At 36.6% G+C, this 20,170-nt stretch overlaps 1 protein-coding gene across 3 annotated transcripts in view; it reads left to right on the plus strand.

Moving 5' to 3' along the window:
• LOC100892411 overlaps positions 1 to 13,959 on the plus strand; it is a 64,368-nt gene extending 50,409 nt beyond the window's left edge. Inside the window, exons 14-23 of one of the 3 annotated variants that reach the window (XM_030993403.1) lie at positions 805 to 838; positions 1,245 to 1,282; positions 3,512 to 3,580; positions 5,497 to 5,691; positions 6,121 to 6,249; positions 8,329 to 8,469; positions 9,916 to 10,056; positions 12,213 to 12,356; positions 13,344 to 13,377; positions 13,753 to 13,959. In XM_030993403.1, coding sequence (XP_030849263.1) covers positions 805 to 838; positions 1,245 to 1,282; positions 3,512 to 3,580; positions 5,497 to 5,691; positions 6,121 to 6,249; positions 8,329 to 8,469; positions 9,916 to 10,056; positions 12,213 to 12,356; positions 13,344 to 13,377; positions 13,753 to 13,903 — 1,076 coding nt within the window. In that variant the 3' untranslated portion in view covers positions 13,904 to 13,959. The remainder of the gene's footprint in view (positions 1 to 804; positions 839 to 1,244; positions 1,283 to 3,511; positions 3,581 to 5,496; positions 5,692 to 6,120; positions 6,250 to 8,328; positions 8,470 to 9,915; positions 10,057 to 12,212; positions 12,357 to 13,343; positions 13,378 to 13,752) is intronic. The other 2 variants (XM_030993404.1, XM_030993405.1) reach the window with 2 other exon arrangements.
• The last annotated feature ends 6,211 nt before the right edge of the window (positions 13,960 to 20,170 follow it).

A 20,170-nucleotide genomic window follows, 5' to 3' on the forward strand; every position in this document is an offset into this window, starting at 1 on the left:
TGTAAAAAAAAATGTTACTCTTCTAGAGATGCCAAGTTCAAAATTAGCAATGCGTGACATTTTCATGATTCGGAAGAAGGTATAACACACGTATAAGGTATAGCGTTTTATTGAAATCTAGCGCGCGCGTCAAGCGTGAGAGCATTTTCAGACCCTCGAAATGCGTGACGTCATGCCTAATGCGTGACACTTGGTAGCTCTGCTCTTGAACACTGGTGTACAAATCATAAACTCTTCTGTGAAAGAAACTTTTTTTAGAATTCGAGTGGCCATGGTTGAGAGCCACAGAAATGTTATGCTATTAAATGATTGAATCAAAACTTTGAATTTTTTCAACTTCAGATACTTGCGGTATAATTGCTACATATTTGGGGACACTTTTCTGATATATTTTCTTTCTTTGTCTGAATCAGATCTGTTAAACTGATGCGAAATAACAAATCTGTATTTCATATCTCAAGATATCAGAGTGTGGGCCTTCAATGATGAACAATATTACATAGATGTATATCTGTTGCCCATAAAGTTTGACTTAATTTCTTTTACCTCTTTTCATGAAGAGATAGTGAGAATCATGTAATTTATTCTTGAAAGATGAATTTCATATCAGATATCAGGAATATATTTATCAATCTAAAGTTGCTCAGATATTGATCAATAAAGTTCTGAGAAGAAATAAGCTTTATAAATAATTGAATTCAGGTATTGTCACTTTGATTTCATGAAAAGAGGTGATAAATATTATTCCAGCTTTATTGGCAACAGTGTATATTGTATGCATATATTTATTTTTCCCCAAACCAGATGCAAGCACTTCAAAAGCAGAAAATGTCAGGAGGTGAGATAGTAATTCATTATCAAAATCTACCAGGTTTACCGAATATTGATTGGGCAAATATATAATAAGAAATGTTGTCATCCAAACTTTTTAACATGTTGCAGAGCAGTTTTTATGTGACTTTTGTGTTATCACCTACCAAATATTGATGCAATGCTTTTAGATTTTGTTAGATATTTCATAATTCGATGAATAGTTGACAGTAAACTCAATAGTTGTTAAAGTACCTTATATTATTTTATTTATAATTGTAACATTGATCTGTAGATGTACATGTACATTGCGACGTTCACGATATCTGTAAATTGAAAATTTGTTCCTGTCAATACGTAACATTTGGAACTGCCCAAATTTTAGATTCTAGCAAAAAATGTATTTTACCATTCTTCCTCTCCTTTGTGTACAGGTCTGAAAGACTACAAAGCAACACCAGAAAAGATGAAGGTAACTATATGCATGTTACAAAGATTTAAAGTAGGGTAGAGAATTAGAGATACCGTATGAATGTACTTGCCCTGTTCAATTTTTATCAGAGATTTGCTTACGGACGTCTGATATATTAAAAGGGATGCCAATTTTACGCCAATTGCCGGAATTCCAGCCTTTTTGATATTTTGGGTGTCAACGTTCCGGCCTCGTATATTTCTTTCCAACTTAATTGAAAAACCACCAGATGTGTGTGTGACATGAGAAATCTTGTACGAAAGAATTAGAATTGACTGAGCCGTTAGGAGATCACTTTCACACTTTGCATGGTACGGCCATCGTGCATAATTGTTAATTTTGGTAAAACAACTGTAACGTTAGTCTAGCGTCCACCATGTACATGTATGATCTTGCATGTTGTGGATATGAGTGTGGCCATGTGCGGATCGCGACTTGACGATCGCTGGGACTGGCGCGGCCGCCGTCTGTGTTGATGCGTATAGCTAGTGCATGCCGTTGCATTCATTCTCTGAAATATGTCTAGATAGAGGCTTCCTGACATTCTGACATTAAAATTACCCATAAAATTGGATTGAATTTGAGGGGAAATAATCCCTAGAATAGGCTCAGATTGCATCAGGCGGGCCCTGGACCCCGGCCGAAGTGGACTTCGTGCAAATAATTTTAACCCTCCAAAAAGTTTCAGGCCCTGGAGCCATTTGCCACTGGCATCCCTGGATATATTCTTTTACTTGATATATTCATTCATGGTGTCAAGCCGTGTCAAGTATGCTTTCAAAAATCTTTGAAAAGGGTAAAATGAGGAGGTGATGGGATGTCTCCCCCCGCCCCCACATAATTTAAATATGAGAGTACAGAGATTACCTGAAATGCATGCAAGATAATCGAGCATTACCGACTTGACCTAAACAAGGCAGAGTTTACTCCAGTAGTTGGCATGGCTCTGACAGAGGTCACGAAGGAAGCCATTCTAGGTCAAAGGTCTGCAGATTGCCTGCCGTTGACGAAGAGAATGAGAACAGTATTAGTACCAAAGCAGACTAACAAATATTCAGCATTTTTACAATAACAACAACAAAATTAACTTGATCTAAAAGTGCTTTCTCGAAGCTTGTTAATGTTGGGAGAGAAAACGAGCAAAGAATATGCGGGGAATGTATTGTTATGATCTTAACCACTTGACTGCGGGCCACGTACATGTACATTGTACGTGGTCTAGGTCTTGCATGCCATGTGCGCACACCATGTACATGGTACGTGGTTAGGGCATTGCACTTTCAAGATCATAGTCTGCGGCAAAGAGTATGCCAAAGTATGCGGCAGAAGTTTCATCCTGCTGCAGACTTGCCGCATACCAGTATGCCACAGGAACAGTCTGCGGCACATCTGCGGCAGGGTGAAACTTTGCTCCAGACTTGCCGCATACTAGTATGCCACAGGAACAGTCTGCGGCAGATCTGCAGCAGGATGGAACTTTGCTCCAGACTTGCCGCATACTTGTATGCCACAGGAACAGTTTGCGGTAATGTAATGATGCAATGCATGCTCTCCAGCATAGCCTTCCTGCAAGACTGCATACTTAATTGCCAAGTACTGGATATGAAAGAGTATGCGGCAGATCTGCAGCAGGTCTATATGAGATATGAATATTCATGATGAAGAGTCTGCGGCAGGTCTGCAGCAGACTCTTTGTAATAGCCTTTTCTATGAATATTCATAATATAGGAGTCTGCGGCAGACCTGTCGCAGACTCTTCATCATACTGAAAGAGTATGCGGCAAGTCTGCGACAGACCTGCCGCAGACTCTTCATCGTATTGAAAGAGTATGTGGCAAGTCTGCAGCAAGTCTGCGGCAGACCTGCCGCAGACTCTTCATCATACTGAAAGAGTATGCGGCAAGTCTGCGGCAAGTCTGCGGCAAGTCTGCGGCAAAACTAATTTGCATGTGAAAAAAAAGACTGTCTGCGGCAAGTTTGCTGCAGGAGTATGCGGCAGGCTCATTTCTTTCCTATGGGTAGCACTGCAATGATGTTATACAGGTCTTGAACAGTAGATGGCGCTCTTTCAAAACAAAATCCGGCCTTTTCGTGTATGGCGCTTTTTCACAAGAAAATCTGGCCTTTTCATGTACAGTGTAAACTTTTTGAACAGGCTCTCGTTGGATTGACAGAAATGTCATGCTATTAAATGATTAAAATCACAACTTTTAATCTTTTCAACTTCAGTTTCTGGCGGTATCATCGCTGATCATTCACTAAAAACCTCGCCCAGGAAGACCAATGAGAACCGCAAAGGTAGGTAGCAAATGGTTTTCATGTATTTTGTTGATTCATACATATTTAGGGATAATTTTCTGATATTTTATTTCTTTGTCTGTATCAGATCTGTTAACAGATGCAATAATGACAAATCTGTGTTTCATATCACAGGATTAGGTGTTACATTTCAAAGTTGATGATAACTTTAATTAACAATTTATCTTTAGGTACACAAGCTCTGCATAACTTTAATTTTCCCTAGGTCTAATCAAGTTTTTGAACCAAGCTATGTGTAACACCTGGAAACTAGTACAGATGACACGCCATACCAGTCCTTGTATTGTGGTTCGTTTGATTTCAAGTTACAAGTTACAAGGCAAAATCAACCTGAATCAATAACAAAATTAAACAATTAAATAGATATGAGGACATGTTTGAAAAACACATATACCCGGTAATGGCAATAAACATATTATTCATTTATGACTCCAAGATACGTATTCCAACAATATAACGTCAAGCAGATTCATGATAAAAAATGATTAACAGGTTGTTTATATTCCATTCATTAAAACTTAATCAACATTGCATGAATATAACAAATATCTAAACACAAATAATTTTCTTCCATCATTATGAATAACTGTCCCAAATAAATGAATACAAGCATCAAGTGTACTTTATCAAACTTAATTTTCCATTAAAAACTACATTGATAACCACTCACCTAGCTAAATCTGGTACCCTTCTTACACGTTATTTGTCAACACCTAAAGGAATAATAATTAATACAAATCATTGTGAATTTTAGTCTAAAACACAAACCTAAAGACCGTTCAATGACTATATAACCGCAAACTATTAAACTCTCAAAATATTACTTTAACACTGTTCACAAGACATGATTATCCAGAGTTAACCTCAACAACACATTATAACACTAAACCTCCTAAAGATTACAAGTAATATAACAGATAACATAGTAACATCCAAGTCATCTCAAATTTAACAAATCAATATCAAATGTGTAAAGAAATCAACCTACTGACGATTAAACAGATAATATGCCACACCTTACAGAATGCATATTAATTCAAAACAACTTATTCAGAACAATACCAAGGTTATAAACTAATGTCAGAATACATCTACGAAAACACTAATTATCTCAATAATTATGAAACTCAATAAAAGGATATTCTTCTTACCTAATGTAACCCCAAAAGCTTGAAAAGACGACCTCCCCGTCTGTCCCATAAATGGATCGAGGTGCAGTGCAGGAGGGAGTCTGGTCAATACTGCTGCCCCGTTTTATAACTGTTAGTGTTACACTCTCTATTGGGAATTGCTGACCTTTGACCAAGTGACCGGTATGTCATGTTTTGAATAAATGACAAGGGAGTCCAAGCTTTTACTCAGAATATGTGTGAATCATATTTTTTGAAGTACACAGTTTGTAAACATATAAACTTCTTTGCTTCCTCCTGTTCACTTCATGTGGATATATTGAATTGGTCTTTTCATCACAAAACAGTACAATTTTTACCTGTTACGTATGCATCACATGTGTTATTTATAGTTCCTAAGTTGAACTATTTTGTGCTTTTGCAATAAATTCAACGCAAGCCCGGTGGACCCTACAGGATTCTACTGCAATCCAGTTTTCATAGAATGGGCAGTTATATCAGATATGGAAATCTCAACAACCACTATTCTCCTGATTTAGGGTCTAAATAATGGTAAGAATATTTACCAGAATTTCCTGTCTGCTGCCCCAAGATCACTGCTGGAGCACAAGTAGGTGACAATGGATAGCCGCAGCTTAGTGAACGATTAATCCTTTTTCTTATCCAGATGGATTCTTTTACCATTCCATTTGAAATTCCAATTACCTGATACTTCTCGATTCATCAACCAATACAACCTGTTTTTTACATCCATTTGAATTCCAGGGGAAACACTGCTCCATGAAGCATGCATCAAGAACAACATCACGAAAGTAAGGGAGCTGCTGAATGAACCTGACATCGATGTCAACGCCCAGGACGGTGCAGGATGGACACCTCTACACGAAGCCTGTAACCATGGACACACGGTCTGTGTCAAAGAGCTTCTGAAGTTCGCTCCTGGAAAGAGAATGGTTACAAGTATGTGTGAACGTGGGTCATAGAAAATGTGAAGTTTGAAAGTTTTCTGATGTGGTTGATATGTAAAAGAAAAAGACATTTCTATAGGATATAGCAGGAAGAAATGAAAGTAGTGTATTTCAAGCAAAATGAGGCAAGTTGGCTCAGTCAGTAAATTCAGTAAATCAAGTAAAGAAATATATGTTTGATATAGCAGTAGTTGTGGTACCTGAAACAACTTTGAATGCTTTTGCAATGTGCCATTTTAAATGTCAGACAGCAGCTTGAATTATGAATAATTTATTCAAATTTTTCATTTTGGTGATATCTCCACATTTCGATTTGTTCTAGAACTTCTGTAATTGCATAATTACAAATTATCAGAATTCCAATTCAATTGATATTTCATTTTTAAATGTTATTGATACTTCACACTGATTGTTGATTCAGGTACAGAGGGTAGAAGCATGCAAACCCTGGACTTGCTAGCAGCTCCATCCAAATGTGGGACCACACCCCTCCATGATGCCGTCTATAATAATCGGATAGAAGTGGTCAAGCTTCTGGTAGAGGCTGGAGGTGAGTTGATCTCCATGCACGAGGTGAAAGATAAGAAACGCTCTATCCAACGAGACGTAGCTGAATTGAATAGAGTGTCTCATCTTTCACTGAATGCAAAATCTTATTTTATTGCTCGAATAAAGACCATTCACTATTTGTCTTATACAATACCTCGGACGTTAACAAATTAAAACTTTTTTTTTAAAGAACAGTTTTCCTAGGCCTAGTCCAAATCTCAGTGATTTTTGGGGTATTTTATCGATGACATTATTGGCAGGCATGCAGCAAACCTTGCGCGTACCATGCACCGCACATGTTTATATTGTGACGTCAGAGTGTGATTTCTTTTGATCCATTTGTACCATTGCACGGTGAAGTCACTTACCTCACAATATACTTTGTACATCGTTGGTGACGTCAGCCTGCAATGGTGCAAATTGATAGAAAGGAATTGCACGCCTGGAGAATGATGCCGTTTAACATTATTTTAAGCCCATGTCATGTGATTAAGAATTTACAAATGAGGTTGCAAGAATCTAAGTAGGCGTTGTATAACGCTTCTTAAAATGTGGCTACTTTTCTGTGGCAGTTTACAGCATCGTATCTGAACGAGCCTTAAAGATAAAGTTGAGTTTTGGTCATGCGATTGCATTGTGAAAGAAAAGGTGTTGAATGAATCAGAAAAGTTGATCATGTAGCATATAAGCAATTTGTGTGTACTGCAAGGTTCTGGAATCATCAAAATGATAAGAAATTCTGCCCAGTCATGATAAAAGTAACAGCACTGTACACAGAAAGATGTATATGGGACTACACAAACATTGATGCGGGGATTTGCTTAAGAAGAGGATTTGACCTTGAACGTAATGAATAACTTGATTGCTTGATGGGACAAAACAGACTAGAAAATATAGGATGGGATAAGGTTATACATGGATTTATAAACAAATAGTGCTACTTAATACATCATTCTCTCGGGAACAGGTAACCAGTGTTGTTGTTGACACATGATCATATCTTCTTGCATTTGATACAATACGGGGTGCACAATTCTGGATTTGTTGAAGTCTATCAATATCCGAAACATCAATATTTATCAAGAGAGAATTAGCATTATCAAGACGGCTTAAAACAAGAGAGCGAATAGCATGATGGCTTATGCCTCATCAGTTAACATCCTTCTGACCCTAGATATGTTATACAAATGAAAATTGAATAACTTACAAAGTGATGTAACCTGTTGAGACATGGTCAAAGAAGAGTACAACACCTAGAGTTCTGACTGATTCAGAGGGCTCAACCAAAGCGTCACCAAGTAACAAATGAACATGATCCGGTAAATAATGTCTAAGTCTAGGAGAAAATATCAAAAGAGACTCTGTTTTTTTTGTTTATTCAAGAGTAACTTGTTTCTTATTATCCATTCATTAACATCACTAACACATTTCTCTATCAATAATATTGCATTCAGAAAACTACTTGAAGATTTGGGGTTAAATGAATAATACAACCGAACATCATCAGCATATCAATGAAATTCAACACCATTATTCCTTAAGATGTCACCAAGTGGTCTCAAGTACAAAGTAAATAACAGAGGCCCCAATACGGAACCTGGAGGAACACCATATTTCAAACTAAATTTAGGAAACAATTGATTACAAATGAATTCTGCAAATGATCAACCCTCTAAGAATGATTGAAATCAGTGAAGTACTGTACCAGACAAAATGAAATCTGAGTGCAAACGATTCAACACCACTGAATGATCAATGGTATCGAAGGCAGACTTCAAGTCAAGCATGACCATAATTACACCTTGTCTGTTGTCAATTACTAAGATCATGCTTGTCTCGGAGTAACAAATGTGGTAGTCATTGTTAAGCTGCTACATGTCATATTTAGAATATGAAGGCATTTGAAGAGCCATGCCTTTCAGGGAACATTTTTTTTCTATAATGTTCTTCCACACTTGCATAATAACAATGAAAACACTCACAAATTATTTTTCACCTCTCCCAGAACTCAACCTTCTCTTTAAATGCCTCATGTCACAACTTTTGTTCCATTTTCTTCTGTATTGCTGTTATTCATTAGGGAGTAATCTTCTGACTGTTAGGAACAAAAAAGGTTTTACTCCAGTTGACATGGCTCAGACAGAGGTCATGAAGGAAGCTATTCTAGGTCAAAGGTCAGAGGTCAGCAGATTGTCTGCCGTTGACGAAAAGAATGAGAACGGTAAGTACCAAACCAGTCTTAACAAATATTCAGCAATTTTACAACAACAACAAAATTAACTTTATCTAAATGTGCTTTCTTAAAGCTTGTCAATATTGTGAGAGCAAAAGAGTAAAGAATAAGTGGGATTATAGCGTTATAATCTTAATATCGTAGAATTGATTATCATCTGTATAAAGCGTTGAAGGTTGATAGGTCATAGTTCATGATTGCCATACACTTGCTTTAGCCGCAGTGCTCCACAGTGATTGTTTATACAAGTTGGAGCCAACCCTGGAACTGACACACTTCTTAACACTAACCCCTATCTCGGTGTGAAACCAGATCATAACCTAAGCCCCATTTTACAGAATAAAGTCTGGAGAAACAGTCTGAATAACATAGGCCTCATTCAGATGTGGCCTGGCACAACCGCTGCATTTTAATGCCTCTGCTACAAAGTAGTCGGCAGCATTATGTTTTCTGGTTGTCTGTACGTCCCATTCTCGTGATTGCGTTATCTCAAGAACCAATTGATGGATTACTGCTAAACTTAGGTCATGTATGTATCTTGCAAAGGTAATGAACTGATTAGATTTTGGGGTCATGAGGTCAAAGAGCAAAGGTCACAGGGCTCATTATGTGTGCAAAAATAGCTTGTGATCGCATTATCTCAAGAAAAGATTGATGGATTACCGCCAAACTTGGGTCATGCATATATCTTGCAGAGCCAATGAACTGATTACATTTTGGGATCGCGAGGTCAAAGGTCACAGGGCTCATTATGTATGCAAAAATAGCTTGTGATCGCGTTATCTCAAGAACCGATTGATGGATTACCGCCAAACTTGGGTCATGTATATCTTAGAGAGCTAATAGACTGATAAGATTTTGGGGTCATGAGGTCAAAGGTCATAGGGCTCACTATGTTTGCAAAAATAGTTTGTGAACGCATTGTCAATACTGACAGATGGATTACTATCAAACTCAGGACATGTATTTATCTTGCATGGCCAATATATGAACTAATTAGATTTTAGGGTCATAAGGTCAAAGTTCAAAGGGTCATATATGTACAGTATATAACAAATAGTGTGTAATCATGATTCTGAGAACCTGTTACTGGATTGCAGTCTAACTTGAATTTTTAAAATTGCTTCTGTTTTGGTTTGTAAAATTGCTCTATGGTGGAGGCATTTCCGACTTCGTGCAGTCGAACATCCATCTACTTATTTCTATTTTTGGGTGACATAAAGTAAAATGAACTTGTTTTATTTTGTATCTACCAACACAAAGCTCAGTAAATACATGCAGAAAATTGTGCAGTGCACTTTAGCCATTCATTTACAACTTTGAAAGATGTGGGGGCCTTTTTGCTTCGGTTATAGCAATGTATCTGAACAACTTTAAGTGCCTCATGTCATCATTTTCAATCCATTTTCTTCTGTTATGCTCTTTATTTATTAGGGAGGATTCCACTGACTTTTAAGAAAAATACAGGGTCTACTCCAGTTGACATGACTCAGACAGAGATCATGAAGGCACCCATTCCAAGTCAAAGGTCGGGGGTAATCAGATTGCCTGCCATTGATGAAGAAAATAAGAACAGTAAGTACCAAACTAGACTAAACAAATATTCAGCATTTTTAAAACAACAATAAAAACAACCACATCAGCGGAATAAACTTGATTAAAAAGTGCTTTTTCGAAGCTTGTAAATGTTTGGAAAGAAAAAGAGCAAAGAATAAGTGTGGAATGTAGGGTTATGATCATAATATTTTAGAACTAATCCTCATCTGTAAGCGTTGAAGCCTGAAAGGCTGTGGTTTCTCAAAAGAGATATAGTTAAAATGTTTTTGATAGGTATCGTCGGCAAATGAATTTGATGTCAGGAATTATTTGCCACTTCTTCATGTTCATTTAAGTGCATAACCTACACATGACCAACAAATAAATTAATTTCACATAATAACCATCTGTAATAAATGAAGGTATCAGAGTGTGGGCTTTCAAAAAACTATTGTTATTAAGACTGAACTACCATGTGACATCAATGTTGGAGCTTATTTGGTCACTTAGTTGGGCTAGTGAAAATTGTTATTTGCTCAAAGGGGGTTGCCCTACCCCCGGACAACTACCCCCTATGACAACCATCCTCTAGGACGGCTACCCCTCGGACAACTATCCTAGGGGGTAGTTGTCTGAGGGGTAGTTGTCCGGGGTAGTTTTCCTAGGGGGTAGTTGTCCTAGAGGGTGGTTGCCCTAGGGGGTAGTTGTCCTAGGGGGTAGTTGACTGGGGGTGGTTATCCTGGGGTGGATGTCCAGGATAGGTGTCCTATAACCAAGTTGGAGCCAACCCTGGAACCGACACACTTATTAACACTAACCCCTATCTCCATGTGAAATAAAAAAATAACCTTAGCTGTATTTTACAAAATATAGCCTCTAGCAACAGCCTGAATACCATAAGGTCTTGTTTGTTTTATTTCTATTTTCAAGGTGACATATAGTGTCATGCGCTCAAGGAATTCCATATCTACTAACACAGAGCTTAGTGAATATGTGTAGGATCTTTTTGCAGTGCATACTAATTGCCTTTCATTTACACCTTGAAAAGATATGGCTGCTATTTGGGGCGGTTTACAGCAACGTATCTGAACGAGCCTTAACCCTATCTAGCCTAAGGGGGGGGGGGTAGAAGCCCCCCCCCCCTCTTCATTTTTCGTGATAATTCTGTACTGCAAACAAAATCTTGTGCTGAAATTATATGACTTTTTTTCTTTCGAATCTTTCACATTTATTGAAACAAATTTTTCGAAAATCGGACATACATGTACCGTTACAAAGTCATGTGACATTTTGTCTTTGCACGTCAGCCCGGAATTAATCGCTCATTTTCGTGATTTGTGTACAAAACAGAAGGAGATCTAATTTTTTCAAGAAAGGGATAAAACATTGCTTATTTGGTTTTGTTTAAAGTTTTGGTGTTTATTTTTGGGTCAAAATAATTGAATTATAGTTAGAAATGAAATAACAAAAACAATACATAAGTTTAAAAAAAGAAAAAAATACATAAGAAATTGTAAAAACAGTAGATAACATAGCTCTTCCAAATTTGTGTTCATGTATTATTATCTCAAATGGTCTAAAGAATATATGTAGTGAAAACTAATGTTGAAAACAATGTTTAAATATGAAGAATATATGATTTATGGGTAAAAATGTAAATTTTATTACCTTATTTGCATGAATTACAGTAAATATGCAAATCAGTGAATTTTTCGAAAAAATGAAATTACCATAGTATTCTATACACTTCACTTGGCAATCGGCCAAAATCATGGGGGGGGGGGGGGGGGAAATAGCCCAGGCTACAGAGGGTTAAAGGTGCTTTTTCAAGCTGAATAATATGGTTTTTGAAAGTGACAGGTTGGCAGCTCTGCTAATATGTGATGATACAAATTTTGCCGGGAAACCGCCTACTAATTGATATATTTTGGTAAATTATCATATCGATCCGGCCTGGATAGATATCGCAAATGCACTTCAACATTGAACATTTGGGCATATAATTTTGCCTTTTTGCGAATTTAAGTAAAAGTATTGACATCTTAACCTCTGAAGGCAATATGTAAACAATATTAAATGGATATTTTGCACCCAAAATCCTTGAATCTCAATTTTACCACTAATGGTCTATATCTTTAACTGACTCATGTCACCATTTTCTATTCATTTCCTTCTGGTATGGTGTTATTCATTAGGGAGGATTCTACTGGCTGGTGTTAGGAACAAGGCAGGGCTTACTCCAGTTGACATTGCTCAGACAGAGGTCATGAAGGAAGCCAATTTAGGTCTAAGGCCAGCGGTCAGCACATTGTCTGCCGTTTCTGAAGAGAATGAGAACAGTAAGTACTAAACCAGACTAAACAAATATCAGCATTTTCATAACAATGACAATATACCGGTGTGTTGGCTCAGTTAGTAGAGCGTCCGCCTCACAACCGGGAGGTCGTGGGTTCGAACCCCGGCCGCGTCATACCCAAAGACGTTAAAAGACAGGAGTTGCTGCTACCTTGTTTGGCGTTCAACAATAAGGGGATAGAGCAATGTCGATCTGGCGCTGCTCAGTGGCCGCCGGGCTCACGATCAATTGGGCAAAAAGAATTTCCATTTTCAGTTTAATAAAATTTGGAGTGGACTAAAAGATTATTATTATTATTATTATTATTATTATTATAACAAATTTAACTTGATCTAAAAGTGTTTTCTCGAGCTTTTTAATGTTGGGAGAGAAAAGGAGCAAAGAATAAGCGGCAAATAGGTTGTGATAGTTATCAGGGGCAAATGGTATTTTGTCTCAGATTCTGAAACAAAATCCTGGAATAGCTCATGCTGCAATAATAATTATAAACCTTTAGGTCAGTCAGGAACCCCATGACTTTTACAAGCAGATCGCCTGTCTGATTATCAAGATATTTATGATTGGAAATCGAAACCAAATTTTGCATTTTCCTAACAGTTTTCCTAAAACTGCAGTCTATTGGGGAAAACGATTATGGTTAAATCGGTCACACAAAGATTTTTACTTTTTTTGAGGCACTTCTTACCATATCACAGACACTGATAGCGCGTAGGGCCATGCATCTCAGATTTAACATTGCTAAACGATGCCTTTAAGATTGTGAGAATGTGATTTATCAATCTAAATTGTCACAGATATTGATCAATAAAGTTCTGAGAAGATATAAACTTGAAAAATAAATAATCAATTAATTTATTGTCACTTTGATTTCATGAAAAGAATTTGTTTTGAATGGTAAGAAATATTATTCCAGCTTTATTGGCAGTAATTTATATTGTATGCATTCATATTTATTTTTTCCCCCAATCAGATGCGAGCACTTCAAAAGCAATATATGTCAGGAGGTGAGCTTAGGCATTATCACAATCTACCAGGTTTACCAAATATTGATTGGGCAAATTTATAAAAAGAAATGTTTTCATACAGACTTTTTAACATGTTGCAGAGCAGTTTTTATGTGACTTTTGTTTTATCTCCTCACAAACAGTGACAAAGCTTTAAGAAATGTTTAGATATTTCATAAATTCGATGAATAGTTGACAGGAAACTCAACAGTTGTGAAAGTACCTAATATTATTATATTTATTGTACCATATATCTGTAGATATGTACCTTTGAATCAAAAATGTTTTCTTCTGTCAATAACGTTTGGAATTGCCCAAATTTGGAATTCTAGCAAAAATTTACTGTACCATTTTTTTCCTCTCCAATTTGTACAGGTCTCCAAGGAGAGTAAAAGGAGGTTCCAAACTTGATAGCAACACCACGGTTAAAGACAGATCAAGAAAGACTCTTCTTTCTTCAAAACCGAATTTAGGAAAAGATGAAGGTAACTATGTTACAAAGATTCACAGTAGAGATACTGTTTGAATATACTTGTCTTGTTCTGTTTTTATCAGAGATGGGCTTCGGAAGTCTGATACATTCTTTTACTTTAGATATTCCTTCAAAAAATGAATTGCATAATAATTAGATTTGATGTGCAGAGCAGGATAATTTAGGTAATAAGTGACAATCGCAAAGTTGATATGAATAAAATCAGGACTGTTATCTTTTCAGTTATTTTAGTAGATACAAATAAATCAAAAGTGTTTAACTCTTTGTGCGTTTGCCCATTAACCCCCTTTGCCTTGCAGTTATTTGCAGCGTGCACTGTGTCTGTAGTGTGATTGGGGCACAGATGCGTTTTGAAATGCAGGGCCGAGGGTGCACTGGTGCAAAAAGAACGCTTAACCCTATTTAGCCCGGGTTATCTTGAAACCGCATAGCCCAGGGGGGGGGGGGGGGGGGGGGGGGGGGGGGGGCTTCTAAGGCCCCCCCCCCATGATCTCGGCCGTGAAACGCCGATCGCCGCAAAAATTTACATACATGTCAAGTGAAGTGTATAGAATACTATGGTAATTTCAATTTTTTGAAAAATTCACTCATTTGCATATTTATGGTAATTTATGCAAATAAGGTCATACAATTCACATTTTTGCCCATAAATCAGACATTATTCATATTTAAGCATTCTTTCTCACTACATACATTTGTTAGACCATTTGGAATAATAATACAACGCAACAAATTGAAAAACCAGGGTTATTCCTTATGTTATCTATTGTTTTGATAATTTCTTATGTATTTCTTTGTTTTTTTAACTTATGTATTTTATTGTTTATGTTGTTTTATTTCATTTCCAACTATAATTCAACTTGACCCCAAAATAAACACCTCAACTATAAACAAGACCAAATAACCAATGCTTTATCTCTTTATTTGAAAAATGAGATTTCCATATATGTTTTGTACACAAATCACAAAAATGAGCGATTTTCGGGCTGACATGCAAAGACAAAAGGACACGTGACTTCGTAATGGTAGGTCCGATTTTCAAAAAATTTCTTTTAAAAGATGCGAAAGACTCGAAAGAAAAAGTCCCCAAATTTCAGTGCAAGATTTTCTTGCGCTAAAAAATAATCGCAAAAAATGTCGAGGGGGGGGGGGGCTTTAGAAGCCCCCCCCCCCCCTCGACATTTTTTGCGATTATTTTTTAGCGCAAGAAAATCTTGCACTGAAATTTGGGGACTTTTTTCTTTCGAGTCTTTCGCATCTTTTAAAAGAATTTTTTGAAAATCGGACCTACCATTACGAAGTCACGTGTCCTTTTGTCTTTGCATGTCAGCCCGAAAATCGCTCATTTTTGTGATTTGTGTACAAAACATATATGGAAATCTCATTTTTCAAATAAAGAGATAAAGCATTGGTTATTTGGTCTTGTTTATAGTTGAGGTGTTTATTTTGGGGTCAAGTTGAATTATAGTTGGAAATGAAATAAAACAACATAAACAATAAAATACATAAGTTAAAAAAACAAAGAAATACATAAGAAATTATCAAAACAATAGATAACATAAGGAATAACCCTGGTTTTTCAATTTGTTGCGTTGTATTATTATTCCAAATGGTCTAACAAATGTATGTAGTGAGAAAGAATGCTTAAATATGAATAATGTCTGATTTATGGGCAAAAATGTGAATTGTATGACCTTATTTGCATAAATTACCATAAATATGCAAATGAGTGAATTTTTCAAAAATTGAAATTACCATAGTATTCTATACACTTCACTTGACATGTATGTAAATTTTTGCGGCGATCGGCGTTTCACGGCCGAGATCATGGGGGGGGGGGGCCTTAGAAGCCCCCCCCCCCCCCCCCCCCCCCCTGGGCTATGCGGTTTCAAGATAACCCGGGCTAAATAGGGTTAAGCGTTCTTTTTGCACCAGTGCACCCTCGGCCCTGCATTTCAAAACGCATCTGTGCCCCAATCACACTACAGACACAGTGCACGCTGCAAATAACTGCAAGGCAAAGGGGTTAATGGGCAAACGCACAAAGAGTTAAACACTTTTGATTTATTTGTATCTACTAAAATAACTGAAAAGATAACAGTCCTGATTTTATTCATATCAACTTTGCGATTGTCACTTATTACCTAAATTATCCTGCTCTGCACATCAAATCTAATTATTATGCAATTCATTTTTTCTTGAAACCAGCATGGATGAACTACTAGTGCACGTTGCAGATTTGGTGCCGAACAATCTGCTTTACAAACTGGGTGCAGCATTGAAAGTGAATTACCCACAAATTGGGCGTTACATTGTACACAATAATAATGGATCCTGTAGCAATGGAACTTTGGAAATGCTGCATGTATGGCATTCAAAGCATGAGGAAAATGACATACAAGGCCTATCAGCAGTACTGGAAAAGATAGGGCTGAACAAGCTCTCAAAAAGCCTAAAACTCAATACTATTTAAAGACAGATAGGGTTGGGTAATCAGAGAACTGCGAAAGATCGATCTATTAGATAATATGTTAGATTTTGGATTTATCAAAATGATTACAGGTTGAGTGCAGTCTTGCTGAAAAATGAGGCCTACAGGCTACAGTACAAACTAATTAGGAACACAGCTATTGGGATTATACACTCTTATGGCACCAAATTTGGAACTAGAATTGAAACTATTGTACTAGTCATGATGAATAAAAGTACATATTAAGAGCAATAAATTTAATGTGACATTACTACTGTAATAATTTTTTATTGAGAAAAAATACAGAAAAGCTCACTCTTTTTTCACCTTTAAAGCTTATCAGTACTAGCTTACAGGAGGGATTAGAGCGCCCTGCAAGGTCACTGGACATGTGGTTATCTCATCAACTCAGCTCTCAAATAACATAAGAAAAAGAGGATCATGGGGGACCATGGTCACCAATTAGGCATTGTTTTCTATATAGAGGGAGCAAGTAGCTGCAAGTAGCTGCAAGTAGTGCAGTGGGCCTTTAACATAACCATTTTGTCACATACACTGCATACGTAATTGGTTTTAAGTATTTTTAAAGATGATTCTTTTAGCATTCCTCATAACTTTAAGCTAGTCTATTTCTACATATTTCATTCATGTCAGAGACCAATATTTTGTGATGAAGTATTAGGAGGATTGGGATGTAGGCAACAAGAATAGTTTGTCATTTCTCAATGACTTGTAGAAGTGGTAAATTCTTATAGATGTATTTCACATGTTTTATATTCATGTATCACAATCATGTGCGATGTACTGCAAGAATAGTGTAACAAATCAGGGTTTTAGTATTGGACGAAGGTTAAGCATTTTCTGTTGTACGCGCATGCGCTATAGCAATATGGCGCATCGTTGATTTAGCAATTACCAAACTGAAGGAAAATGAGCATAAATTACATATAACAATCATGTTGGTGCAATTATCATGTTTCTTTTGGGGATATTATTTGTATAGTAGTTATCTAATCAGGAATAAGGGGTTATACTGAAGATTATATGTGAAGATTTTATGGGATTAGCAGAAATGTTGTGTTGAAGTGTTGTTTTACTAACGAGGACATAATTGCCCTTTTATATTTTTATGTATAGTTAGTACGGCTAAGATTGTGTAATTAGGACTTTCCACTGCACTGTATCCGATGCAGGCCAGCCTCACCGAGGCTGGCCTTATTATTTGGCGTTGGCCTTAGTCTTTAGTTGAGTCTTACATCTAGTCTACACTTACTTGTGTTGATCGAGTTTACCCTGAATATTGGTTGGTTCGCATTAAAGGAATTCGACATGCAACTCATGATTGGTCTGATTTCTTAGAAGAGTGCAACCGTAGTTAGACAATGAGATCGAGAATCAGTGACAGGAGTTGACAAAGCATGGTGACTGATCGGTGATTGATTGATTGATTGCTCGAAGGATGTTCAATTGACTGTTGCTGTGCACAACGATTGGGGTGACCGATTGCAGTCGAAGGATGCATGATTGTTAATACGCCCTGTGACGTGAGCAGTAAAAGAACTCCAGCCATCAAGCTACGGGCATATATTTTGTCCAAACGAACAACGGGGAGCGCCAGGCCAGACACAGGCATCCTGACAAATACTCCATGTCAAGCCAAGGTGGCGAATCGTGTCCGCCACAATAGTTTGTTAAAGATAAACTTGAGTTCTGGTAATGCGATTGCATTGTGAAAGAAAAGGTGTGGAATGGATCAGAAAAGTTGATCATATAGCATGTAAGTAATGGTGTGTAATGCAAGGTTCTGGAGTCATCAAAATCATCATAAATTTGGCAGAGTTTTGGTAAAGTAACGATCACACAGAAAGATGTATATGGGACAACCCACATGGTGTCGGGGCTAGTACTACCCCGATTTCCTTATCTTTCTATGCTCATTACTCAGCCAGTATACATTTTCTTCCAAAATTGTTTGGCACATGACATTTATTTGTAATCTTGAACATTCAGTGTAAGTTTCGTTAGATACTGTGAGAATTCATTTTCTTTTTTTACCAGAACTCAAGTTTATCTTTAATTTCCTTGTGAGTTGTAGAGAATTGGTACATTTTTTACAGTGCTTGTTTAGCACTGTTGGTAAGTTGTCCTCAAACCTCAGCCGTGTTTGTGCATGCAGTGTAGGCCTAAGTCTAGTTTCCATATGAACTTCAATTCCGTAAGTATAAGTGTATAAATCAATAAAGAGGTGATATTCTATTTTTATTTGAGCATATTCATCATGGTTGATATATCATGTGAATACCGTAATTAACGGTGTATATATATATATATATATATTTTTTTTTTTTAAAGTTTCGATTTATGCCCCTCCACCTGGCGCTATGCCTGGCAATGTCTCCCAGCTCAGTAATTGGTGTGTTGACTCACCACTCAGAAACTAGAATAACACTCAAGTTTGTCTGTCGTCTTGGTTTGAAAGTAATCTTTCTGATAGATTTCAATATGTAGTTGATAATAATTCCTCCAATTTTACACGGCGTACCACAAGGTTCTATCCTAGGTCCTCTACGGTTTTTTAAGTCGGCAAAAAAGGGCGAAAAGAGGGGTGCGGTTAATACACGAGGGCGGTTTATACAACGTTAATTACGGTATGCATTACCGATACTTTAATCGCACTTCTATATAAGTTCTTGCACAATTCTTCCTATAAGTTGACTATATTTACAAGTAGCCTGATATTAAAACGTGAGAGAAAGAAATTTTCTACTGAGATATTTTGTGTTGCAAGAAATACTACTTTGTCTCAATATTGTTACGATGATGTCACAGTTTCATATGGATTTACATTGGAATTTGTCTGTGTCCATACAAAATAATGCTGAAGATTTTGTAAGTACATGTATTGCTTTGTTTTGTTTATATCTATTTTGATAGTTACATTGACATTGGTACACTTGATTAATATGTGCACGCATAGATTTATCGTTACACTGCATACTCCATGTATATACCCCATGATATATTATTAGTTAAATTACATTTTTACGGCGTAATAAGAGCTTTACCTAACAAATGGTTTCAAAGTTATCTTGCCGAAAGGAAGCAATTTACATCTGTAAATTCTCATTGTTCTTTTTTCAATCTAATATCATATGGCGTCCCTCGGGGCTCTATTTTGGGGCCTTTTTTATTTTTGATTAACATCAATGATATTGTAAAATGTTCCACTTTCTGTAAATTCACACTTTTTGCAGACGATACGACTATTCTTGCCTCAGAAAAAAAAAAAGATCTATTAACCCATAAACTGAATATTAATTTGGAGTATACGAATGGCTAGTTTGCAATAAGCTGTCTTTGAATGTTTCTAAGACTAAATTTGTTATTTTCAAAAATGCTAGGAACCTAAATCATGTATATGACAATGTATCTATTTCTATCAACAATAGATTAATTGAACAGTGTAGAGTTTATAATTACCTTGGAGTACTTTTCGATGAAAACCTATCTTGGACTTCTCATATTAATTATATTACAAAAAAGGTTTCTCAGAGCGTCGGTGTTATTAATTACTTAAGATTTGTTATTCCACTCTGTATCTTATTCATATGTTATATAATGCATTTATTTTGCCATATATTATGTATTGCAATTCTGTTTGGGCGACGAAACATCCCTCTAAGTTACTCAAATTACATAGACTTAAAAAAGGGCATTACGACTCAGCTTTAATTCCCCTTTCTTAGCTCCCTCACAACCTTTATTTAGAAAATTCAATACTTTACATATTTATGATATTAATAAATTGCAAATTGCGTCATTGATGCAAC

This window comes from Strongylocentrotus purpuratus, unplaced genomic scaffold (genome assembly GCF_000002235.5).
Source record: "Strongylocentrotus purpuratus isolate Spur 01 unplaced genomic scaffold, Spur_5.0 spur5_scaffold_20, whole genome shotgun sequence".
NCBI classification, from domain to species: domain Eukaryota; kingdom Metazoa; phylum Echinodermata; class Echinoidea; order Camarodonta; family Strongylocentrotidae; genus Strongylocentrotus; species Strongylocentrotus purpuratus.